Source organism: Podarcis filfolensis (genome assembly GCF_964270895.1).
Source record: "Podarcis filfolensis genome assembly, chromosome: 7".
Taxonomy (NCBI): Eukaryota; Metazoa; Chordata; class Lepidosauria; order Squamata; family Lacertidae; genus Podarcis; species Podarcis filfolensis.
The window spans coordinates 64,971,168-64,996,746 of record NC_139603.1 but is presented as its reverse complement, the minus strand read 5'-3'; the positions used below and the strand labels follow the sequence as shown (position 1 = coordinate 64,996,746).

The following is a 25,579-nucleotide window of genomic DNA, read 5'->3' as shown; positions in this document are numbered from 1 at the left end:
CAATCTAAGAGGCTGTCATATACCAAGTCAGCTAATGAATTTGGGATCTTCAGACTGTTTGCTTCCTTATTGCAAGTTGTACAAGGGAGTTGGTGGGGGGGAGTCTCTGAAATGTAACAGTTGTACAAAAGAGCAAGTATTTTACCAGGCACAATTGATTGTGCTAGGGTGAAAAATGCAATAGCTGCCAAAATTCCAATTCTACACCCCTGTGAAAGATACAGAACTCCCCCCTTTCCTTCCATCCTCACATAGTTATCACTTCAGGCCCATCTCGTAATAGGGAGCCAAGCAGTAGCCCAGCAGGAATTCCCTATCTGAGATCATACATCTACTACAAAATTCCGAGTAATAATTGACATTGTTAATAATGCCAATAAAATTAATTTTTTAAAACCCCAATACTGAAGGCAGAGTTAGTGGAGAGGAGATAGCCATGTCAGGAGCTTGTCCTATTCTCGAGTAGGACCCTGGCAGAGACACATGCCCGACTGGCATGTTCTCTCCCTCCTGGTCGTTCATTCGGGAGCTTCATTAGCTTCCTTCAGCCCAAACATCACAGCGACTGATGCCAACAGACAATGGCACACTTAAGGATCCGCAGAGTCTTCGCAGTTTGCGTAACAGACCTCAGCAACTCAGCATTTTGGCTAATCTACTTTATTTACATATAAGCACACACGGAGCACTGCAACATGGCTCTCTCTCTAGCATCAGACAGCAAAGAGAAAAAACAAAGGACAATAGTCCCACTTCACGGAACACAGTAACATCCTGTCTCCGTCACTTCCCAGTCTGTGGAGTCAAAACATACACCATCATGTGACAGAGAACAATCCCATGACTGCAGTCATGGAGCAGGAATTCTAACAAGCCATACCATCAGGCAGAGTGAGGTTGCAGTCTTAGGTGGCAGATTTGGGGGGACAGGGCAATAGTGGCAGCCCTCAGCTGCTCTTCTGAAGGTGCCCACCTGTTCCCCTCTGTTGAAGAACCCCTTATTGCCCTCAGATGCTTGGAAGGAAACTGCTCTATTCTCAATGTCGAAGTAAGTGTCAACTGCTAGTTAAGTTGGCCCCTGTGCATGCAGTGCAGCTGGTCTTGTCCTCAGACAGAAAATTGCCTTGGTCTGGTGGTGTTGTGTGGGTTCTCCCAGCCTACAGACTGCTCCTTTCTGCTAACTTATGAAGTACCTTAACTAGTGAGAGGGTCATACTTCAGTAGAAGAGCACATGCGTTGCTTGAGGAAGGTCTTTGTTTCAGTTCCTGGCAACTACAGGGAAGACTAGGAAATATTTCTGCCTGAAATTCCTGGAGAGATGCTGTCAATCAGCACAGATAATACTAACTTGCCATGTGGCAGCTTCTTATGTTCTCCCAGTTTCATCCAACAGTGAATGTGGCATACGATGTCCTGGGAGAGGCATCACTTGTGCAGCAGGTTAAATGTGTGGTTAGAGGAGCAGCAGGGGCAGAACTTTTTGCGTGGCTCTCTACCCATGTGGGAGCAACCACAGAAGAGGTGGCAACCACACTGAGCATTTATAACAAGTCTTATATTTAGGGAAACCTTGATTGGACAAAACTCTGGCTTCATATAAATTGCAAGCTGTAACGCTTTTGTGATAATTATGTATCTCGTGGGATCCTCAAAGTAGGTTGGTTCTCTCATTTGCTCATACTGAATTATGATCTCATTCTATAAAAGAAAATGTTTCATTGGCTTGTTTCCTTATGACTCTCCTACTCCACTTTATTAGCAGACTGGACTCCTGCATTGCTCCGCTCACCCCTGCCCTGGGTGTCCAAGCCAAAAAAAAAAGAGAATTGAGTAAGTTGAGGTTGTGAAAAAGAATATAAAACCAGGAAGAATTAGGCAACAGGCTAAACTTACAAAGGTAAACATTTTAAAAGAAAAAAACAAAACAGACCAATGAAGTGGCTGCCAAATTTGCCTTTTGCGGTGCAGTTGTGCCTGCTGAGCAGTGCACAATTACTTAATTCTTTTTTTTTCATATAAAACTACTACCATGGCAACACAAATTATCAAAGTTATTGCATGGTGACACTGGCCCCTCTCCAAAGCAACCCATGTGTGGAGACATGCACATGGAATTCTTGTCTAATTTTTAAACAGCCCCTTTAAGAGGGAGGGATCTTCTCTAATAAAAATTAAACAACCATTTTAAACAAAGATGTCAAATATAATGTTCCGTAATATGTCAGTGTGGTTTTTAAATGTTATGTTTGGAAGGAAAATGCAAGGTGCATTGACTGTTTTTGAATCCTTTTGAAAAACTTAAAAAAGAATCAACTAGGATGCAGCGGTTTGCAAATTGCGTTCTGAGAAACTTGCTGGGGTTCCTCAGCAAGAACATCAGTAATGGTGCCATGCTTCTCCAAATTATAGCTTGTCCATCACTACTCATTTTCTCCTGCAATGTTGGGTGTGCTATTGGTCACATTCTTGGTTCAAGTGAGGCTTAAGATGGTGTTGCATGCAAACTGTGTGTGCAACACATAATATTCCCGTGTTGCCTGGTGGATACGTTAATGTGGAAATGACTCCCCAAATGTAAAGTATATGAAAACCATTGGATGAATGTGGAAAAATCACTGTCTATCTGCAGCCATTCTAGCAAATAGCATAAGTTTGAAGAAGAAGGAAAAGAAGAGAGGAGCTGCTGTCAAATAGAGAGCCTGGGTTGATTGCTATAGATTCTCGATTTTCTATAATATAGAAAATTAGCAGATGACATAAAACAAGGAGGCTGAAAGTATTAGGAGCCAATAGCACTCACAGGAAATGTTAGAATACAGGCAAGTCTGGGTTAGAGAGATGAAGGAATGTGGGGCAATACATACCTATCATTTTTAGCATATCATGCAATCTAGGGTCCCTTGGCTGCTGCATTTAAATATCAGTATCAACCACCAGATGGCATTGCCTATCTCCTTGTAATTTATATGGAAGGAATGGTTTACAGATGATAAAGATTTACAGTACACTGAAGTAAGTTAATATGCAATTAATAATATTAAGAGAGAACAATGTATTAGTAAAACATTACTGGGTCTTGAGATCATGCTTTCTATGTATCTGTTTCGGAGTACTAATGAAGACCATTTTAAGGCTGCAATTCTATACAGTATATTCTTACTTAGGTATAAGTGCCATTGAACTCAACATTTTTATGCTAAGATGTTTTTACCCTGCCATAGGCCACAGAATTTAACTTACTGTCAAAAGCCCAGGCAAACCGGACAAACTTATCTTTTAGATAAACAAGGCTTTTATCTTTTAGAAGCCAAGCTATCGATGCTGATGCCTGAAAAATTCGACAATACGATAGCCACCACAAGAAAGGCTCTCTTTCAAGCAGCTACCCACCTAACTTCCAAAAGTTGAAGCACCCAGAGAAGCACCGTAGATGAAAATCATAACTAGAGGATAGTTTAATATGGGAACAGCTTGTTCTCCAGATTCTCTGTCCCTGGACCAGTCAAAGTACATCAAGTGCACCACAACAGCACTTCACACTAGTCATATTACAGGTTGTGTAAGGAGGTTGGGAATTAATTGCTGAATAACCACGATATACTTGCCCCACCACCCCAGTCAGTCACAGGTAGTAAAGATGGGAAAGGACAAGAAAGAGAGGGAGATACCACTGGACTGGTTCTGAAAAGTGAAGGACAATGGAGTTTCCAGAGCCAGAGATGCAGTTGGACTATGGGAGATCGTAGGAACGTAACTGCATTTCAGCCTAACATACCCCACAATATTGTTTTGAGGATTAAAATGGGGTAATTGCATGCATTTATTTATAGACTGAGACACAGCAATAAAAAACTAACTTTAAAAGACTGTTTAAAAAAACAGCATTAAACAATTCTAGCATTGGGTATCATTAAATGCAGCCAAGTCCTTCATTTTCTCAGTTCAGATTGAAGCTGATTGGAACCAAAACACATCAAAATGAGGTATTTGCTAAGGAAGAACGGGATAAATTCAGGATAGATATGAACTGTGGCTAACATCATGTGTACACCACTTCCCAAACCAATGGTGGGAATGCACTGGATGCAATGGGATTGTGTACACAGCCTATGTCAGAAGATGTTAAAAACTTGGGAAAGTAAAAAGACCTTTGCTTAGCGCTAAAATACATGAGTATATGGACCAGGCATGCATCCCTGAGGAGGATGCATTCCACAAACAAGGCGCTACAACAACAAAAAAGCCCTCTTTCTCATCACTGCTGGCTTCATCTCAGATGCCAGGATACAGAGATGGTAGCTGTGCATGGATGGATTGATGGAGGGTAGATGTAGCCTTAGGTACTCAACTCCCAAGTCACATTGAGGTTTCAGAGGTAAGCTAAGCAGCAGCACTTTCAATTGTGCTTGGAAACGGACTGGGGACCAGTGGAGCTCCTTAAGCACTGGCAAGATGTCTCTGGCAGCTCTGCAGGTACATTACGTGCAGTCTTCAACGGCAGCCCCACATACAATGCATTGCAGCAATCTAGCCTGGAGGTTATCAGAACAAGGATAACCATGGACAGGCTAACTGTATCCGGGAAGGGTCTCAGCGGGTGAAAGGCACTTTGTGCCACAGGCAACATTCGGGTCTATGATAGCAAAGCAGATTTGCTACGGATCCCCAGACTGTGTACCTGCTGCTCCTTTGACAGGAATGACCTGCATCCAGAACAAGTTGGATTTAGATATACATAGACCCAAACCCCACCAGGACACTGCAGTGCCTAGGCCTGGGCCTGCATCTCGAGTGAAAATGCAAACTGTGAGCAATATGGCAGAGACAATTTTCAAGAATGAACTTACATAAAAGAATCCCAGGGGTCCCGATATATACGGCATTTTCATTCCCAAGAGGTACTTGACTTGTGAAGTCACGACGTGCGTAGCTGCTCCCGTCGTCATTGCGCTTATCACCGGCTCCGTGAGCAAGAAGGTGGCACTGCCCAAGTGCAGCACAAACATTGCTACCTGAGAAACCAAAGATATATTAACAGCGATTACATGTGAATATGGGTACCAAGGCTAATGTAAGGAAAAGATACGCCCACCCTTTTAACATAAAAGGGACAAGATAGCACCACGAGCTAATCAAACAGTGAAGTGATTTTTTTAATTATGCATTGCATACCATGAATAAACTTTCGACACATGTCCACTTTCATACATTCATTATATGTTATCTCTCTCCTATCACTGGTTTACCAGGCTCTGGGTTGAGATTAGCTATAATAACAGCTGGCTCTGCCAATGTGTATTTAGTACGGTGACTTTTCTGAAGCATTGGCTCTAATGTTGTTGTTTTTCAGTTACTCCAATATATAGGCACAATAAGCTCTGCAGGGCTTTGTGGTGGTGGGGGGAGGGGACTAAGCCACGAAAGTCTGGCTGAAGCTACTTTTAAAAAACCATTCCATTCATACTGTTCTCTGTACAGTGTCTGACAGATTTAAAGTCACAAATGGCCAGGATTTTAGGCCCCACAGGTTTAAGTGGAAGGAGCTATGCCTCTCAACCACGTTTCTATTCCTTTGAGATGTACACCGTCTGGCCTAAGCAGACAGAACTAAACAGGCAAAATAAAGTTGTTATGTCCTCAGCTTTGTACTGACACCAAAATCTTTGACAGCTATCTGAGGGCAGTCTTCTGTTTCCCCTAGTACTTGCAGTTTTGTACCCAATACTTTGGCCACCTCATGAGAAGAGAAGACTCCCTAGAAAAGACCCTGATGTTGGGAAAGATTGAGGGCACAAGGAGAAGGGGACGACAAAGGACGAGATGGTTGGACAGTGTTCTCGAAGCCACAAACATGAGTCTGACCAAACTGCGGGAGGCAGTGGAAGACAAGAGTGCCTGGCGTGCTCTGGTCCATGGGGTCATGAAGAGTCGGACATGACTAAACGACTAAACAACAACAACAACAACCCATTATTTGGTTTGAGATCTGTATCACAAAATTCAAAGACTAGCTGTGTTCTGGTTTGTGTTGGTTTAAGAAGTGTGCATTGCAAACTGTCTCCTGCCCACTTCTTAATCTGTGACTCTCCTCTTATTCCATAGCTGCTAAAGTTTCTCAGGTGTCTTTGGTGAGAAACTTTGTAAAACTTTTCAGAAAATCAATGCATACAATGTCAACTGGATCACCTATATCTATCTGTTTGCTGACACTTTCAAATAAGTTCCAGAGTCCTGGATACTCCTTCAGATATATAACTCCCTGCACAAAGGAAACTAAATCAGGGATATGGGTTCTAGCCAAGCCTCATTCCTGATATGCCTGTTCTCTGTATGTAACCATGCCAGTTCCCACAGGGAGTATTCCATAATGAAAAGCCTCACAAGCAGTCAGGTGCAATGAAACATGGTTACTGTCTCATCTACTGTTTTGTCATAACTAGGCTGTAGGCACTGCTAAGGAACAACCTCATATGGTGTGAAACTAAGCAGGATATTGAAACCCATGTTCCCAAAACGGCCTTGTGAAATAAAGTTAAGTTGCTACCTTGACAGGGGGTTGAGCTCAGACCAGGTCCATAATGGAGCCAGAGGGCAAAACTCAGGTTTTTCAGAAGGGCTCAGCAGTATGCAGTCAATGGCTCAAGGTTTTTGAGTGGAACTTTGGGCGAAAGACGTCTATTCATATAAAAGTGTGTTGCTGGGGAAAAGAAAAATGGCTAAACAGATGAAAACCACCCTTTCCTTTGTTTGTTTTTTGACCATGCCTACAAAGAAACAAGAAACAGCCATCTCTTTTCCTAAGGGAATGGCAACTCCAACTAGAGAAGCCCTCCTAGATGTGGAGTGTTGTTATGGAAACCGTGAACCTGTTTTCTAGCCACCATCTGGTTTGTATGATTCAACTTGACCCACTGGGCCTCTCCAGTTTTCTATTTCCTTAGTAGGTGCACCTGTGCCCCCTTCACATACTGACAGCACTAGAGAGCAAACATGAATCCACTGGCACTCCCAAAAAATACAATGAGGTACAAGAACACTGTGACATTGAATCATAAAAAATCTTTGCCACAGTCACTGGTTTACTTCAATGGCCAAGGCAAGAAACCAACTCTCAAAGGCATTCCTAACTGAAGCCATCACCAGGATGATACAATTTGTGCAATTTATGCAATTTATGGTAGGGACATTGATGCTGTTTTCTGATCACAGCCAGGATATCCTGAAGAATAAACACTTCCAACGTCTATTATTTAGAGTATAACGGCTAATTGGATTTTCAATTTTATTGAACTATTAGCCTGAACAACATATCCTGCTGCAAATAGCTTCAGAGAATGTATGCTGAATTAAAGACAAACTTGCTTTTACTAGCCCAGGCTTTTTGCCTTACATTGACTGTGCTGAACGTGCATTATTTTGCCGTTCTTTAACTGTGACAAAGACTTTTAAAAAACATTTCTATCTGTGTTCTTAAATTTGCTCTGCAGTTAATTATTTGTTGCGTTGCAATCTAGATAACATTTTGTATCCCAAGTCATTCAGCACCGTCAACAAAGTGTTGCTCCTGACCTACTTTTACTTATTTCAGTTACAGTTTCACTATTCTAGTGACTGGAACAAAACTTGTGTCTATTTTCAGTGTCCTGTACAGTGGTACCTCGGGTTAAGTACTTAATTCGTTCTGGAGGTCTGTTCTTAACCTGAAACTGTTCTTAACCTGAAGCACCACTTTAGCTAATGGGGCCTCCTGCTGCTGTCGCGCCGCCGGAGCACGATTTCTGTTCTCATCCTGAAGCAAAGTTCTTAACCCGAGGTACTATTTCTGGGTTAGCGGAGTCTGTAACCTGAAGCGTATGTAACCTGAAGCATATGTAACCCGAGGCACCACTGTACTGACTACAAGTCCCAGCCCATAACTTTCATCACTGTAAAAATAATCAAAGTTTAAATGTTAAAACTAGGGCTGATTTGAATGCTTCAAATACATGGATTAATACACTTGTGCTTTCATTTTTTGTGTGTAACATGTAAAAAGGCAATCCATACATTTCTTCCAGAGACTGACATGTGGGCTCATGTTATTCTCTATGGGGGAGCTATGGAAGCGGTTAACACAAGAAACATTTTCTGCACTGGAAACCATTCCCGCCCCCCCCCCCCTATACTGCAGCTAATAGTGGAAGGAATATTCCAAATGAGAGAACAGTGCAGGTAGATCTCAAAATGCAGGATGAAATGTGTATACAAACAGACCCTCTTTGACCAAGAAGACAGAGGGACATAAAGACATGCACATTTCATTCTGCATTTTGAGTTCCGAAGGTGACAGTCCTCTGTCTTTACAAGCATGCCATATTTATCAAGGAGATGCATATAACTAGATACAGTTGGTCTTTATTGCAGTTGACTTTAACATACCATTGTAGCAATGGTAGGCAGCAACCTTCCACACGATGGCTTCCCTGAATATGTGCAGCAATCGGCAAGACCACAGCCTAGCCAGGATAGTATAGAGACAAACTTACCGAAGGAGAGTGCAATGAGGGATACATCCCATAACATGATAAATGGGTGCGAGCAAAAGTATAATTATATTCATCAGCCCTCTAGAGTGGAGCCACTGGCCACAATCCAACACAATAGTTGCCAAAGCCCCTTGAAATTAAGCATGGTTAACTCTGTTGAACTGCAGGCATCTCACAGCAATATGTAGCCAAAGGTGAAACCACTTTAGCACGGCTACAGCCACAAAAAGGGAAAGATTGTGAAATAAAAAGGAACAAGTCCAAGGACAAATGGACATGGGAAACGCACAATGTCCTTCCAACATCAGCAGTGTGAAATAGAAATGATTTGTTAAGAAGAATATCTGGCCAAGAGCCATCTTGAAAAGGAAAGGGCAGGGCTAATTATTCGAAAATATGCTATATTCTACTAGGGCGTTACTCACTTTAACAAGCCTGTTCAATAACATTGGTCTTTGAATGGCCTGAGATATGCTCTTAAATTGACACTACTTAATGAGGGTCAGGAGATAAGATAAAAGTCACATCTTGGACACTACTGTTATCTGGGTGGAGACGATTTGGGCTGTGATAAATGATGCACAGAACTGCATCAGTCTGTATTACGAGAACTCTCTTTCCAGCAGCAAGTTCCTTTAAATAAATTTAAAGGAATGCAATTGGATCAGTCGGAAGGAATCAATTTTACTAGTTAATGTTTATACCATAATAATGTTTCATAGTCTTTAAGGAGTCACAAGACACTTGTCTGATTTTGCTGCATCAGGCTAGCATGGCCATCCCTCTGGAAATAGAGTAGGAATGTGGTATTAGTGTGTGGGTGTTTTCTTGTGCCATTTGCCCAAACTAGGGACATTTCTGATACCTGTATGTTTTGCCAAGCAAGTCAGACAAGAACTTTGAAAGGGTTTCATTGATCTCCTGCATTCCAAATAGTTTGGCCCTTGGAGAGGAAGTTTTCCAATGTCAGATTAAAAACAAACAAACAAACAAGAACTTGTAGGCAAATTCATTATTTTGTTGGGGGTGGAGGTCTTAAAGGAAAAAGCAAAGTAGTGGAAAGGCAGAACAATGTCCAGAGTTAGTGGAAAGGCAGAACAATGTCCAGAGTTGGAGGCTAGCAATTAAACATAGAAAAGGTTATTTACCTATTTACTGTCTTTTGTGGAAAGAAGCCTAAAGTGGAGCACTAACTAATGAAGACAACACAAGGAACTGAAGCATGGAGTGCACTAGCAACTTAAGGTACAAATCACACAAAACTAAACATGCTAAAGATATAGCCCAGGCATAGGCAAATTCGGCCCTCCAGATGTTTTGGGACTACAACTCCCATCATCCCTGACCACTGTCCCAAAACATCTGGTGGGCCGAGTTTGCCTATGCCTGATATAGCCAATTCATAATGGAACGTTCTGCTGGGTAAGGGAAGGTTAGGGTCAGGGTGTCACCTTCATTTGATTTGCTGTGATTTAATGTGAATTGCCTGGAGCTGGTGGAGAAAAAAGAGGGGGGGAAGGGGGAGAAAATATGACAAAAAATATTAAAAAGTGAAATCCTGCCTCTGTTGAAAAACTGAATAAAACAAAGCTTTGAAGAGGAAAAACACAAGATTTTCCACAGTTCAGTAGCTATTGTGTGTTGGTTCAAAGGCATTCCTTACCTCTCCATTAGATAAATAGTGATTACAATAGAATAGCCTGATTAGCTTTTGTTGCCATGCTAAATGAGAACAAAAGATGTTTTCTTTCCGATAGTGTCCATTGGCAACTAATAACAAGATCTGTCAAGCATATGACTGTTTACAAAAGTCAGCATAGAAAAGTATTTTTTTTAAAAAAAAAGTTACATGATTGTAACATAACTCAGGGGCAAATGTATATGCCATGGGTCCTGACAACCACATAATACAACATTTGGACATCAATTGCAAGAATCCAACATGCAGTTCATCAAGCATGGGATGCATGCCCATGACTCTATTCTGTCACGCATGCAAATGCCAGGAATCATGAATTCTCTCCTGTGTACATGTCACAAAACAGACACATGTGCAATTGGGACTTAGGTCTCAAATAACTGAAAGCCCGCATTCTTCCCTACAGATGCTCTTTGAGTGTTAAGGGCAGCAGCTGGAGCCATATTGGTAGTTCCACTGTCCTCAGAAATTCAGAGGGTAGTGGCCCAGGAAAGGGCACTCTCTGTGGCAGCCCTTAAGTTGTGAAACTCCCTCCTTACACGGCTGTGCCTGGCATCTTCTTTATACAGCTTTTGTCATATGCACATCTTCACCCTGGTCTTGGACACCTGAAATATATATTTCTAGTGACCGTAATTTGTTTTAATATGTTTTTAATAGTTTTTAATGGTAGGCCAACATTTCGGGGGCGGGGGGGGCACCAAGTTGGAGGAGGCTACACTATGGTCTTAAATGTCTGGGGTACACCAATATCCACTTTCCACAATGACAACAAAACTAGGGCATGTACCTCACCACAGAAATGCCCCAAAGTATGCAGTAATATAAGCATCATAATAAGGGTACATTGTACCTGAGTGCAATAACTGACTGATGGTAAGGAATTGTGAATACTCTAGTTAATAGCTGATTCTCAGTAGAGGCCATATTTCAGTGCAATTTCAGTTTTGTGGATTCAGCTATTAGCCATAACAACAACAGAATACAATGAAAATGAACACTGGTCTGGCACATGCTCCAAAAGATAGCACTTGACAAAGCACGCATGAGCTTTGGCCAAAGCAAAAGCTAGAGAAGTTATTTTATGAGTAGCAGCCATATTCCAAACGGCAAGAAGGAAATCTGTCTTTGGGAGTTTTGCCCGGTGTCATTTAAAAATATAAATCAAAATAAGTGTATCCACTGGGCAATGAAACAACAAAAGAAATACTGATTAAAAAAAACCAAACACCTCAATTTGGATGTTTCCACAGACAAAAAAAAACCAAATTATTATTATGATGATTATTATATGGAATTGCATGCAGCACTTAGATATCTACCCACTAATACAGAAGCAGTCATTAACTGAAATGTGATCGCAGTAAAGAATTTTGTTTACAGTTCCCTCCTCTTCTTTTTTTAAAAATCGTTTTACGTAATTCCTATGCACAAAATACCATATACATTCATTCCACCTATGGGCTCCTTATAATTTTTGAACAGTTAAAGGTACGTCTCATAAACAAATACATTATAAAGAGCACATGCATAATAAGGGGAAAAATAAAGATATCACATTTTATCTTTCCTTTTTATTACTTTTCATTTGTATTACATTAGCATAAAGTTTGCTCCAATCCCAGCTATCTCAAGTTCTTTTCTTCTGTATTGCACTACCAGCCTCCAATCATTTGGCCTTTCTTTATTATCCCTTATTACACATAGATGTATAGCTGCCAAGTGAGAGTAATGCCTTGCATCTTATGAAGTCCACAAAAGCTTACACCTTAATAAATGTGCCACAAGTCCCCATGGCTATTATAGACTGTAAGTCCTTTTGAAGATCTTACAAGCTGAAACAGCAGGAGATAAAGGTTTCCAATAGATAAATTAATAAAATACAGTCTGCTTTCTGCCAAAATTCTGCAAAGCAGAACAGGGTGGTTCCACCTATCTATTGCCACTGGACCTTCAGTTTGGCCCTTTTAAAAATTAGTTGCCACTGGAGTTCCAGGGCATGCTCTCAGTTTGCATGCAGACTGTTGGGCATATCAGCTGTGCTATGTAAACTGAGAGTGCCAACATGAACATACCTGGGACTCCGCTTAAAGTGCATTAGTAATCAGATTTAAAAGAGTGGTGGAATCAGCTTTCTTGGTTAAACCTGAAAAGCAGCATGTAAACTTAGATGGGTATGTTGAAACCAGAGCAAGCGATGTCATGTATCTTTGCACCTAACCTGCCAGCAGCTTTCTTAAGCATAAGGAAACAATTGCCTGTGCTACATGAAACTCCAGCTTCCTCTCTGGCCCAGATCAACTTCATTTGCAAGCTGAAAACAGTCACAGTGGAACTTCTTGCCGTATGACTAGATGCTGGAAGATGCAAGAGAAGGGATTCTGGGAAATCGCTTGAAGACTAGTTCCAATGTTGTTATGCCATGTGCGCCATTGTCCCCCAAATGGCTTCTTTGCAAGGATTCATCATGTAGGATGGGGAGCCTGTGGTCCTCCAGAAGTTGCTGGACTCCAACTCCCATCAGCCCCAGCCAGCGTGGCCAATGATCCGAGATGGTGGGAACTGTAGTCCAGGAACATCTGGAGGGCCGCATTAGCCACCCCTGATGGAAGTGACTCTAACATTTGCGTGTCAATTAGCATGTGATTTGGCCCATCCACAGGTCCATGAAAGTAGGCCTAAACACATGGTAAGCCACTCATTTTTCAGCAGACTCCCATCTTGATTTGGCAGAATTAGCTCCCAGTTTTTATTTCTTGGAGTAGACAGTAACCCTGGTGGCTAAAAGGGAACATTTTCCCTTATATTCAGTAAGCAGCAGCTTAGCTGAAATACTGATCATGTTTTACATAAACCTCAGCATGTAATGAAATGTATATTTCATTTTTAAAGATGTACAACTGGCAGCTCCCTCTGATCTTGCTTTTGTGGCATCAACACTACAGCAGTGAGGTGTCTTCCATGCTACTAAGGCCACATCAAACTCCAGAGCACATGGGAGGACTCCATGCTATGGCTCCATCACAATCCAGTTTTGCTTCTTCTAGGGGCTCTGGATGCATTATGGTTTACTGCTAATCTGATTTTCTATATGTATCGGCAATTAAGGGATACCTACTTGAATGAGTCCTCCTAATAATGAAACTGCTGCAGCAACTCCAATCCTCTGCATTTCAAACTCAGATAATCCCAAGACCGTGGAGTTATTGTTTGCTGTGAAGTTGCTGCTCATGGGAGGAACAAGACGCTCGACTGCATTTGCTGATATCAAAGAGGTCAAAGCAAAGGTTCCTGCAAAAGAGGAGAGACAGTTCAGTTTCTGTTTGGTACAGTTCCAGTTTGTTTTGCATTGTGCTTAAAACGAAGAAAGTGCTATTGAAATCTATTGACTGGGTGCAGACTAAGTCATATTTCAAGCAGAAACCAATGAGTCAAGTTAGTCATGACGAACTATGGATGTAGCCAAGGGGGGCAGGGGCAGCTAGATCAAGTAAAACCCTAGATCAGGTAAAACAATAGAAATACTTAACTAACTGAACAATCACAATGGTTCTGCCCCCCCCCCCCACAAACTCCTGCCCCCCTAACAAAAATTCTGGCTATGCCCATGTGATGAACTTAAGTATTATTGATTTTCAATGGGATTAAATTGTGAACAATTTAGCTGGGATCCAAACTTATAAGTGTTGTGTCCAAATGATTGTGCTTAATATGTGCTGAAAGTTGCCTTGCCAGCTCTGTATTCAGATAGTCCAACTACATGTCTGTTCTCCATTTGTTGTTTTCTGCACACACCAATTTTAGGCATCACCTCTTACCAGGAAAATGTATTTCTCTATTATTCGCTCATCTGGGGCTCCAGGAGGGAAGCATTTGCTGTGCAGAGCGGCTGGTCCTGGGGGCCACCATCTTCCTGTGTAGTCACGGGAGGGGGGGGTTGCTACCTGGTGCCACCCACCTCTGGTCATGCTGGACCTTCCAGTTAGGGTAAGCCTTACCCGCAAGGCCAATTGGGGCAGAGGCATGGGGGCTGTGCCCTGCCTGCTCCTGGTGTATTTAAGAGAGCTGCCAAGCGCAGGCCACCCTCTTTGCTGACCGCCGTGGGATTTTCCACCCATCCAGTCTGTTGGGGGTCCGCCTAGTGGGGGAGTGGGCAAGTTAGAGTATGGACCTTGCTATATTCGGGGCCAGGAAGGAATTTTCTCCTGCAAGCAAATTGGCTGGCATGCCAGTTTTCACCTACTTCATAGCAACTGTCACAACTTTGGTGGATAAGGCATTGGGCTGGATCCTGAGTGCCGCGGGTACCCTGCTAAAGGGGTCCAGGAAGGGTGACTCTGTCCAGGAGTCCACATAGGGACTGATGGTCCAATACACCTCTCCCAATGGCGGGCTGTGCAGGGTTGTGGCACTCGATCCATGTTGGGGGATGACTCCCCAGCACAGGTTTGACCCCACTGAGTTCTTATCAGGCAGCATGTGAGCTGCCTGATGCTGGATACATGCCCAATGCCTTAGCCAAACATACTCTTTCCTGTAATCAATAAAGCTGTGGCCTAATTTGACCCAATACCAGGCTTCTGTGTCCATTCCTTCGGCCCTTCCCACACCAACCACAAACATCATGCGCCTGCGGCAGCAATCAAAGTTACATTTGTGTGTTATTGAAATGATAAACAAAGGCTGTTTATTCAACTCCTGCTTTGTGTGTATATATGTGAGTCATCCTGCTAAATGTACATGGGATCCTTACATAAATGCTTGAGTGAAATATATATGAAATGTTGTTAATGGATGTTGTGATAGTCACCAACCCAATGGAGAGATCTGCAGCAAAGGAGTAACTTGTACAGTTAGGGGAAATATAAATTGTATGTCTTGGATCCTAAGGTGTACTTTAACATTTATACTTCTCTTTAAGGTAAATGTTATAAGAAATATTTGGGGGGTATTAATAGCATTATTGGAGGCATTATAGAATCGTTTCAAAACTATAAATTCACCCAGATCTATAAAAGATTACAAATACTGATCACAGAAAGAAGATACTTTACAATAACTACAAAGCGTTTTTTTAAAAAATGAACGCCAAATTTCTCCGCTGATCAAAATTTTCTAACCAAACACTCTACGCCTTCATTCTGGAAATCTTGTTTCATCTAAAAGCAACATGAATAGCACAGAACGTGTATCAATTACGCTGCTCAGATATGCCAAACCCTTTAAATATATCAAACTGCATCCAACATTTATTCAAATTACCAGATGTCCTAAATGCTTTGCTTGAAGAAACCAATAGTCCAGCTTGTCCCTGTTGGGCAATTACTACACTTTAAATGAAGTAACTACGTAATGTCTACTTTGCTGACTCAAGAGCTATGATCGCTTCCAAGGAACTTGCCACAAGATGCAAATCCAACTTGCCAGTGAGTTGCAAGGGGCTTTGCATACGTCCTGATGCAAATTCTATGTACTTTGGACGGAATGCTGCTTTCCCAGCAGACCACATGGCTGCTACAGAGCTGTTAAATGTAGCACTGAATGCACATTTTGGCACAAAGACCATTTCCAAAAAACCACGCAATTACTCAAAAGACAATGATTGCTCCTTAGAAAGCATAATAACAACCAAAGGGAATGTGCATATACTTGGGCTTTTCAAACCCCGAGGGGATAGCTTTGTGTGTGGTTCCACGCAATTCAGAATTTCCCCTCCCCTATATCTGAAAGGCTACCATAGCTCTTTCCCTTCCTCCATCCTTTCCAACCCGTATTAACTAAAGGGAGGCCATGACCCCCGTACCCAGCTCCATTGTTTTCTGCAACCGGGACCAGATGTTCTCTGTAAAAACCCTGCTTCTCATTTTGAGAGATCAGTTCTCAAATTAATATCTTAGACAGACCCCTTCTTTGCTTCTGAGTAAGCATCACTGAGATGCCCATATGAGCTTGAAAATTACCTAAGACCGGGCTGGGCAACTGGTGGGTTCCCAGATTCCCATCAGCCCTAGCCAGAATAGCCAATAGTCAGGGATGATGGGAGCTGGACTTTCTAGATCCAATCATCTCTGCAGCAGGAGGAGGAGGAGGGGAAGGAGCCAGCTACTGGAGTTGTGCCATGGTCGGCTCCACACTTTGCCTCCGTGATTTGTGGGGTGGGGGCCCAGCCTTACCCCCAAAATGTAGGGACCCCCAAAAGGACTCAGCCCCCTGGAGCTGGCACTCTGGAGCATGATCATGATCCCCCCAAACTTGTATTCTACACGTACTGTCAAAGAGGAAAGCAGACTCTGGTGTTTACAGAGTGAAGATTTTAAATTTTGCTCACCATCTAATTAAATAATAACAACAGAGCAAAAAAAAATTTAAAAATTCATCAGTAAGCACAGGAGTCTGCTCTCCTCTCTTTGAGTCAATGTTTTCCTGCACATTCAAAGCATTTAGCCTTAGATACTGGAGGAAACATAGCTATCCTGACTAACAGACATTGATGCTGTTGTCTGTAAGCTCTTGTTATTTTTAAAGCACTGTCACAATTGAAAAGAACATTTGGTGTCAAGGTAGATGGAGTGAATCAAGTGCTTGAGGTGAGGCAGTAGAATGCGCACTGATGCCATTCTGACTAAAACCCGGCCAGGAATTGCTTAGTATGGGAGTTGGGCTCCAGCGCCCTTTGTAAGGGATGAATGATTTGGATGATACAGTGCAGCTGCCTAGAAGAATGGCAAAATGTCTGATGCAGGATCGCCCTTTCTTGCTTAACTATTCTTCTGTTGTACATAATATGGATTTATATGTTTACATCCATACACAAAAAAGACCTTTATGTGTATGTGTGTGAGAGAGAGAGCCAGGCAGGGGACACACACGGGGGGAGGGGGGAGAGATTATCTGGATATGAGTCAGCCAAACGATAACAACAATCTCTTCTGGTTTCAAAGCAAGCGAACATTGTGCAGCTCTTGTTTTTTGTTTCTGGAAATAAGCAAATAAACTGTCTTTGGCTGAGCTCTCCCAGGTGAAAGTTTCATCTTAGAGCAAATTTTATAGAGCATTATATATAATGGTATAATGTATTTATTTTGTTCAAAAATAAACGTAAGAGCCTGCACTTCATCGAAAGACCCCAGGGCAGATTATAGCAATGAAGCAATAAAACAAACAAGAGAATACAAACAAAGCAATACAACACAGTTAACTAAAACTACACCATCCATTCAAAGGCCAAAGGCCAAACCTTAGCATCCAAAGGCCTTCTGAAAGACACAGACCTTTAGCAGGCACCTGCCAGATCTCGAAGTGGAGAGTCCTTATGAAGATAGTGTTGGTGCAATATTAATGATGCAGATACAGTTCCAGATTGATCTTCATCATGCTTCCCCCACCCCCAAATAGTTTTATTACACAGGAAAAAAATGTAGTTGTAAAAGAAATGCACCCAAAAAATACCAAATTCATTTCTGGAGGGTGATTTCTATCTTCTCCAAGCTGCAAAAGTTCAGAACAGTCCAACTACTGAAGTCCACAAAACTATTGCCGAATGTGAGTGTCACAGAGAGCACAACCCATCAAGCGCTGCTGTTACCCAAATTCCATTTACTTCCGTGGAACTTACATGGGGTTCCTACAAATGAATGGAGTCTGAAAAGTTGCAGAGCTTTGTCATTGACCCTCGGGGACTCTTTGATTTTCAGAGAAGCCGAATGGAAGCTAATTCTGCATTCTGCCCTTCCATGGAAGAACAGCTTGTTTAAATTTTATTCATCATACACCGCGAGCTATACAAAACACTAACCTCGAAGGCAACATTAAGAGAGTCAGCCAACAGACCTGTTGAGTTGTTGGAACTGGTCCTCAAGGATCCAGAAGCACTTACCTGTGGCAACGTGGCGTCCCATTCCAAATATGGCATAAATAATAACAGGGAAGAGAGATCCATATAAGCCAAACACAGGATGCACTGAAGAGAGAACAGCAAAGGCAAGCCCTGTAGAGAAGGTAGATGGGAATTATGAAATAAATCAGGTTACGTTTTGAAGGACTTTAAAAAGGGATTAGAAAGGCTCATAGAGCTATCAGGGGCTATTAGCCATGATGACAACATTCTACCTATGCCTCTGAATACCAGTTTCTGGAAATCATGAGCCGGAAGAATGCTGTTGTGCTCAGGTCCTGCTTGTGGCCTTCTCACAGGTATCCAATTGGCCACTGCAAAAACAGAATGCTGGAGTAGGTGGGCCATTAGCCTGATCCGTCAGGCTCTTTGTATGTTCTTAATATCAACCTGTAATCAGAATATCATTCTTTGATCATGTGGTAGCATGATACATAAGAACATAGGAAGCTGCCCTGTGCTGAGTCAGGCTACTTGCCCACCTGGCCCACTGATTTCGAATCATACCAAGATAGGCTATGCGCATGTTCCCAGGATGTTGAATCTATGAAGCACATTTTGTTACACTGTAGTCTGTATACACAGGTTAAAGGTAAAGGGACCCCTGACCATTAGGTCTAGTCGTGGCCGACTCTGGGGTTGCGGCGCTCATCTCGCTTTATTGGCTGAAGGAGCCAGCGTACAGCTTCTGGGTCATGTGCTTTTGAACTGCTAGGTTGGGAGGAGGAGGGACAGAGCAACGGGAGCTCACCCCGTTGCAGGGATTTGAACTGCCGACCTTCTGATCGGCAAATCCTAGGCTCTGTGGTTTAACCCACGGCGCCACCCGCGTCCCTATAAACAGGTTAGACAGCACCTAATCAATTCAGTATTAGCAGAGCACCCTGGAATGGCAGACTCTTCTCATATCAAGGCTCTCCTTGAGGATAAGCTTGATACTATTACACTGGCTGTAGCAAAATTCAGTATGTACAAGCTAAAGTTCCTCTGTTGACTAGAAAGGCCGATCTTACACCTGAATAACTGTTGATATATACTATTGTACCGTGTACTTTTGGTCTATGGACCGCAATAAAGCTGTGTGTGTGCTTTCTAATCTAACAAGCATCAGCTCTGCAATGGAGGACTTTCCCATCTTCTTCAACCTGATCCTTTTATAGATGGAGATGCCAGAGATTGAACCAGCCACCCTCTGCACACAAAGCAGACTCTCTACCGCTGAGCCACAGTCCCTTCCCTATGGGAATTCCATCTTAGCCACTGTACTATGAGGAAGTCTCTGGTTTGAATCCTTCATCATCACAATTGCCAGTTAGTGGCCAAAGACCTGTCCAAACAAAAAAAAGCTTTTGCCTGTCGGTGAAAGGAAAGCAGAGGGGTGGCCCATCTAGTCTCCCATGAGAGTAGGTTCTAGAACTTGGAGGTAGCCACCAAGGAGGTAATCTCACAGGTCCTCCTTGCCAAACATTTCCTTAAGAGTGGTGAGACTGAGAGAAGGTCCTTCCCTGAAGATCTCAATTCCTAGGCAGGTTCAAATAGGGAGATACAGTCCTTTTAAATGGGTGTACTGCATTTAAAATTTAGTGAACTGCTCAGTCTATTCCAGCTGCAGAATCTGGAAGTCTCAGATATTTCACATCACCAGCTACCTGGTTCTTTTTTAAACCAACAAACAAATCTAGAGATGGCAAAGCAAGAGTCTGGGACCTTCTGCATGCAATGCATGTGTGCTATCACTTAGCTGTTGTTTCTCTCATAGAGAGTTTTCAGATTGTTCCTGCTGGACAGATCTACAAATCTCAAAAACACAGGGCTTATTCACAACCTGACTTTTAAATAGGATCAAGAGGAACGTAAGATAATTTTCTTGCCACAATCTTTCCTAAAGTCAATACAACATGAGGGAAAACAAGTAAATCATTAACAAGAAGTAACAGCCTACACATTAAGGTCACAATCCAGTCAAAGCTAAAAACTTTGAAATCCCATTGGTTTCCATTGGTGAGATGCAAGCATACGCTCGTCTTGAAATAAATGGGACTTGAAAATGCATTACTTTGGCTGGATCATGCATTCTACCATTAATGTCCATAGTGCTTTACAGAGTAATAATGAACCCTGAGCTGTAACATGAGCTCTGATTGAAAGAGCAGAGCTTTATTAAGCTGCTAACTATTCTTCAGTGTGAAGACCAAAGTCAAGTTAATCATTTTGCCAGAGTTAGAATACATGAGTGGACAAATTACATAATATGGCAAATGTATGCGAAAGGGGGGGGGGGGAGAGAAAAGGTGGTGATGGAAAACAGATTAGATTAGGCAGTCTTTGTAAACTTTCTGTACCTAAAGCTAAGTTTCAGTGTTCTTTGGTGTCTAGCCACAAAACCTGCCATAGTCTAAACTGTGAGATAAAGATGCATAATCAAAGTGACTACTTTTAAACGTATTTTTTAATGTATGAATTATAGCCCTCCAAACCCACTACAAAAGTCAAGGCATCTGAGCACTGAATGAAGTATGAAAGGATTAATCCTCAGTTCTTGCCTCTTTGTCTCATTAGCACCACTGTCCATCAAGCCATTCTCTCAAGTAGTTTTGTCTAAGAGCCCTTGTTGAGACTTGATTTATATTTATTACACGTCTCCCACCTCTTTTCAGTGGAACCAGAAATGGGTCACCAAATGGGATATAATATTCCAAATGTGGACCTATCAGAGTTATATAATAGCATCATAGCTGGCAGCCTCAGGATGTTTCAGGTGAATGAAGCCTTGTGTAAAGCACCTGCAAAGCCTAGGCAAGAATGTAGTCAGAGAGCACTGTGTCCAGTCACAGGAAGAATTTTTATTCTTGGCTCCGTCCAACGATCCCATAACACCAGGCGCGATCGTTGCTAAGCATGAAGGACTACATAGTTAGCCTTCTTACCTGCGCGTCTTTTTACCCTGTGTGTGAGAATTCGTACTTAAAGCAGGAAATCCTATTCAAAACCAAGCTGATTTATTTTACCTTTTTAAATAAACAACTTTTTTTATTTAACAATAAAAACATTGCTGTTCTTAAAGATGAACGCTGACAGGAGTGGAAGGACTGCTTTAAATAAGAGTCCACCCCTTGTGTAGATGAGCGCCAGTGTGGCATGGCAGTTCAAGTGCTCAATGAGAGCTGAGGAGACCCAAGTTTGAATCCCCTTCTCAGCCACAAAGAACTCAATGAATGACCATTGAGCCAGATTAGTCACTATGTCTCAGCCTAATCTACCTCACAGGGCTGTTGTTATGAGGGTCAAATGTAGAGGGGAGGGATCATATATAGCACTTAGAAATCCTTGAAGGAAAGACAGGTTATAAATGAAATGAATGAATGAAATGGGAGTGCTTATAATAAATAGGCGTGCACAAAGAAAAGGGAAGATAACTTTAGCAGTTTTGGTATCTGGCCACAAAATCACTGACCCAAACATCCATTTTGTAACTGGTGCAGAATTCAGCAGCCAGATTGCTGACCAGTGCAGGATGGTCCGAACATACAAAACCAATTCTGGCATGAAGGTACTAGCTACAAATTAGTTTCCAGGCTCAGTTCAAAGTACTGGCTTTGATCTATAAAGCCTTATGCTGTTCAGGACCTCAATACTTCATGGACCACTTCTTCTCACATAAACCAATGTGGAGCCAGCAATCATCATCTTGACCTTCTTATTGAGCCTCCTCCATGGAGGTCCAAAGGGTAGCAACATGAGAACAATCCTTTTCAGTGGTTCAAACTGGGTTGAAGAACACACTTAGGCTGCAATCCTATACACATATTTACCTACGAGAAAGTCCAACTGAACTCACCTGGGGGTAATTCATTCTTGGTAGGCATGCATAGGATTATGCTGTTAAGCATATAAATATAACCAATTTCAGAGAAATGTAAGCATTCTGGGTGACGTACCATGGGACAAAGAAGCCAGCATATTTAACAGGAGAGCTTGCATCTACCAAGAATGTTCCTCTGCATCTTTTGAGTTTAACTGATGTCCTTAGCCTTCTGGAGTTTCAGAAGTTGCTGGATGGAAGACTCATTGAGACACATGATCCGTCTTTCTGGTTTTTAAGTACAAGTTTCAAGCATGTACACCAGCAGCCTAAGAAAGACTGCCAATTTTTAGGTTTTTTGCCAGCTCATGAAGTCTTAAGTTTCTTGGCTTTCTGAGAAACCCACAAGCCAAGTACAAAATTTAGAACTACCTTAGGTAATACATGGGCTTTGTCCCACAGCCCATGGCTCTAATCCTTTGCTAGCTAGCTTTGTTTTAAGAGCAATGATTCCTCTTGTTCTTCTGTTTAATTATAACTGCACAGTTCAAGTTAAAGGGCCATTTTTATGTGAGGCAAATGAGTTAGTAAAAACTACATAAATCGTCAGCCTCATGGGAAACCAAGGATTAAAAGCAACTTCTCTACCTGGCACTTGTGGCCAAAGTCTTGGAGACGGTGGTAGTGATATAAGTAGAATAAAACTTGGGAAGCGTGGGACACTATAAAATCTCTGTCCTCAAGCCAGAACATCTGGCTAGATCCTTGGAGAAATTTGAGCTATTAATTTGTAATTAATTAATAAGCCTGTAATCGCAGATTGATAAGTGATGCCAAGGCAAAGGATATGAATCTTTTGAAGGATGTGCAACCATATAAGCAAAAGAGATGTCTCCCTTTGCCAAATAGGATGAAAATCATGAAATGAGTCCGTCCAATGTATATTCAAAGCTATTTCAGAACACTGAGCTGCCTAGCAGTTCTTCCTCATCCATTGTCTCGTAGTTCCATGGCCAGTGGTGAGACCTTCTTAACACCATCCAGGCTATTAAGAGCTAGCCATACTGTCTGAGCTCCTTGGTTTTCCTTCTCTGATTCTAAGGACCAGCCATTAGAACCTAATAGAGACGTATCATATTTCCAAGCTCTCTAATCCAGCAATGGACTCACTAGATTCCTCATATGTTTCCTTCCACTGCTAGGAATCTTTGCTTGCTACTTTCCCTCTCTACTTTCATTTGACCTTCCATCTTCCTTTTACCTTATTCCCCCATCCCCTGAGCAAATTTATCCAATTATTCAACCACAGCAGTGGTAAAATCCCCCACTCTATTCCAATAAACCCTCATCCAGAAACAAACTGGTGCTACAAAGGCCAGGCCATGCAAAAGCATAGAAGGTCTCAAATGCTGCTAAGAGGTCCAGCAATGGGATTAAATTTCCCCTGTCTGCCCCACTGAGCTATAAAAGCTGTTTCCATAATATAACCAGGCCTGAAAAGAGATTAATATGGGTCTACATGATCCCTTTCATCCAAATGGAAGGTCCACATAGCTGTCATGAGTAAATAGCCTTTGGTGGATTTATCTTCTATGAATTTGTCTAATCCGTTTTTTAAAAGCTATCTAAGCTAATATATACCTCTGTCTATTTATAGTGTCAGGTAACAGAGTTCTTTTCTCTTCAGGGAATACAAAAAGAAAACACGCATCAGTGTTGCATCATCCATCAGTTCAAATACAAACAACAGATTAGTCTTGCAATTATTATTCCTCCTACAGTGCTTATGAAACCAATTGAGGGATGGATTTCTATGTTTCTTAAAATTAAGTTTAGGGCACTGGAGTAAGGGGATTGAAATGGATGAGAAATTGTGTTAGGAAAAAGTCTCTCCAGATCCAATCTAAGCATGCACTAAACAAATATGGCATTCCTTTGAGAATTGCATCATTTCAGATGTTCACGTACGACCCCAATGAAGCAGGAATGAGGATGGGTAATGGCTAATAAATTTAAATTCAATACAAGTAAGCTGTCACTTATTCATCCACATCAGTGACTGATGTGGACTGATCCACATTCTGACCAATCCTCAAGTGGTTCTGCCACAGCTGGACCCATAAATGTACTACCATGTGATCACTTTAACAATGTGGCTCTCTGAATTGGTTCTAAATTCAATGAACCCTTTTGTACAGGCAAGGCGTATGAGTAGATTGAGAGGCATGAGCCATATGAGCATCCGAAATAGGGGTGGGGAACCTTTTCAGTCCAAGGACCACATTTCTTTCTGGTCCATCTTCCAAGGGCCATGTGCCAGTCATGGGCTGGGCCAGAGCAAGGGGCCAGTGCAACAAATGTAAATTTTGCCTTTGTGCAGTAGGCTAGTTTCTTGACATGGACTGGTTGGATGCAGAGGAAAGGTGGGAGGAACCGGCTGGGGAACCCCCAAGAGAAGGCGGCTCAGAGCCCAGAGAGTGGTGGTAGGATGACAATGAGGGGTGAGAGGGAGAATAGGGAGAAGACTAGGAAAAGGAGGTGTCAGAAGCTGAAGGGGTTAACAGGGCTCAGTGAGCTGTGAGTCTGTGGCAGAGAGAAGTCTGGAATCAGAGGCAGAAGCTGAAGCAGAGGAGAGAGGCCAAGAGGCAGAGATGAGTCAGGTTGGTGAAGAGTCACAGGTGTCTCCCCCTCCTGCTGTGACAAGCTCCCCTCTCCTCTGGTCTCCCAGGACCAGGAAAGGCTTGAAAGGAGTGAAGGAGGGACTGGTGATGTGCAGACGCAGTCTCTGATTGCTTGGGGGGAAACCCCAGAGAGGAGGGGACTTAGGCAGCTGTGAGGAGGCGGCTACCTTTATTATTATTATTATTATTATTTATTATTAACTACTTATATCCCACACATTTCACTGGGCTGCTCAACAACTGCTTCATGGGGACAAGGCCAACCAGTGATGAGTTGCTCTGTTCGTTAGGCTTGACACTCCTGTGTGGATCAGGTTTTTACTAATAAAGAGTTAATTCCAACTTGAACAGTGCAATGTACTGCTTGCTCACTTCTGACATTTCTACATCCTCACACTCCTCTCTATTCTCCATTCAGACAAGCAAGAGGCATTAGCAGGGCTCAAGAACATATTCTAGCCATGCAAAAATATCTGGGGTGTGAAACAGAACCTGTGAAGGGTGTGAGCTGGAGAAATTTCCAAAGGCCAGAGTGAGAGCCTGGAGGACTGCATTTGACCCCTGGCCTGAGGTTTCACACCTCCGAGCTGGACTGTAAACCTCCTGCCTTCAAAGTTTCTATGGCAGACTATGGCACTCTTAGCTCACTCCACATAAATTTCTGACCCATCTGAATAGCTAGGAAGCAAAAGGATTAGCCTACCAATAGCACCCATTACTACAATATCTTAAACATCAAACTCTCTGCCATCCTTTTATATTAGCAGCACAAGCATCAAAAAGGACAGAGAGTGCACTATTGGCTATATGCTGACACGAAGCCAAAAGAGATAGGAAGCGGTTGTCTGTAGCCAGTGGAGGAGATGTTTAGGTGGCATGATTGGTGAAGATAGCTGCTTTGGAGTATAAGAGGATTTTGGAGGGTAAGCAGTGGTACATGGACTTAATGTCACTTCCACGTGGCAGTTTTGGTGCTG

General features: G+C 42.4%; 1 protein-coding gene across 5 annotated transcripts in view; it reads right to left on the bottom strand.

The window, feature by feature from the left end:
• Nucleotides 1-25,579, bottom strand: part of SLC26A7 (solute carrier family 26 member 7) — an 84,265-nt gene that overhangs the window by 42,501 nt on the left and 16,185 nt on the right. For all 5 annotated transcript variants that reach the window (XM_083623328.1, XM_083623329.1, XM_083623327.1 and 2 more), the window contains 3 exons: nt 18,102-18,212; nt 13,344-13,516; nt 4,849-5,013 (listed from right to left, as the gene is read on the bottom strand). In XM_083623328.1, coding sequence (XP_083479454.1) covers nt 4,849-5,013; nt 13,344-13,516; nt 18,102-18,212 — 449 coding nt within the window. The remainder of the gene's footprint in view (nt 1-4,848; nt 5,014-13,343; nt 13,517-18,101; nt 18,213-25,579) is intronic.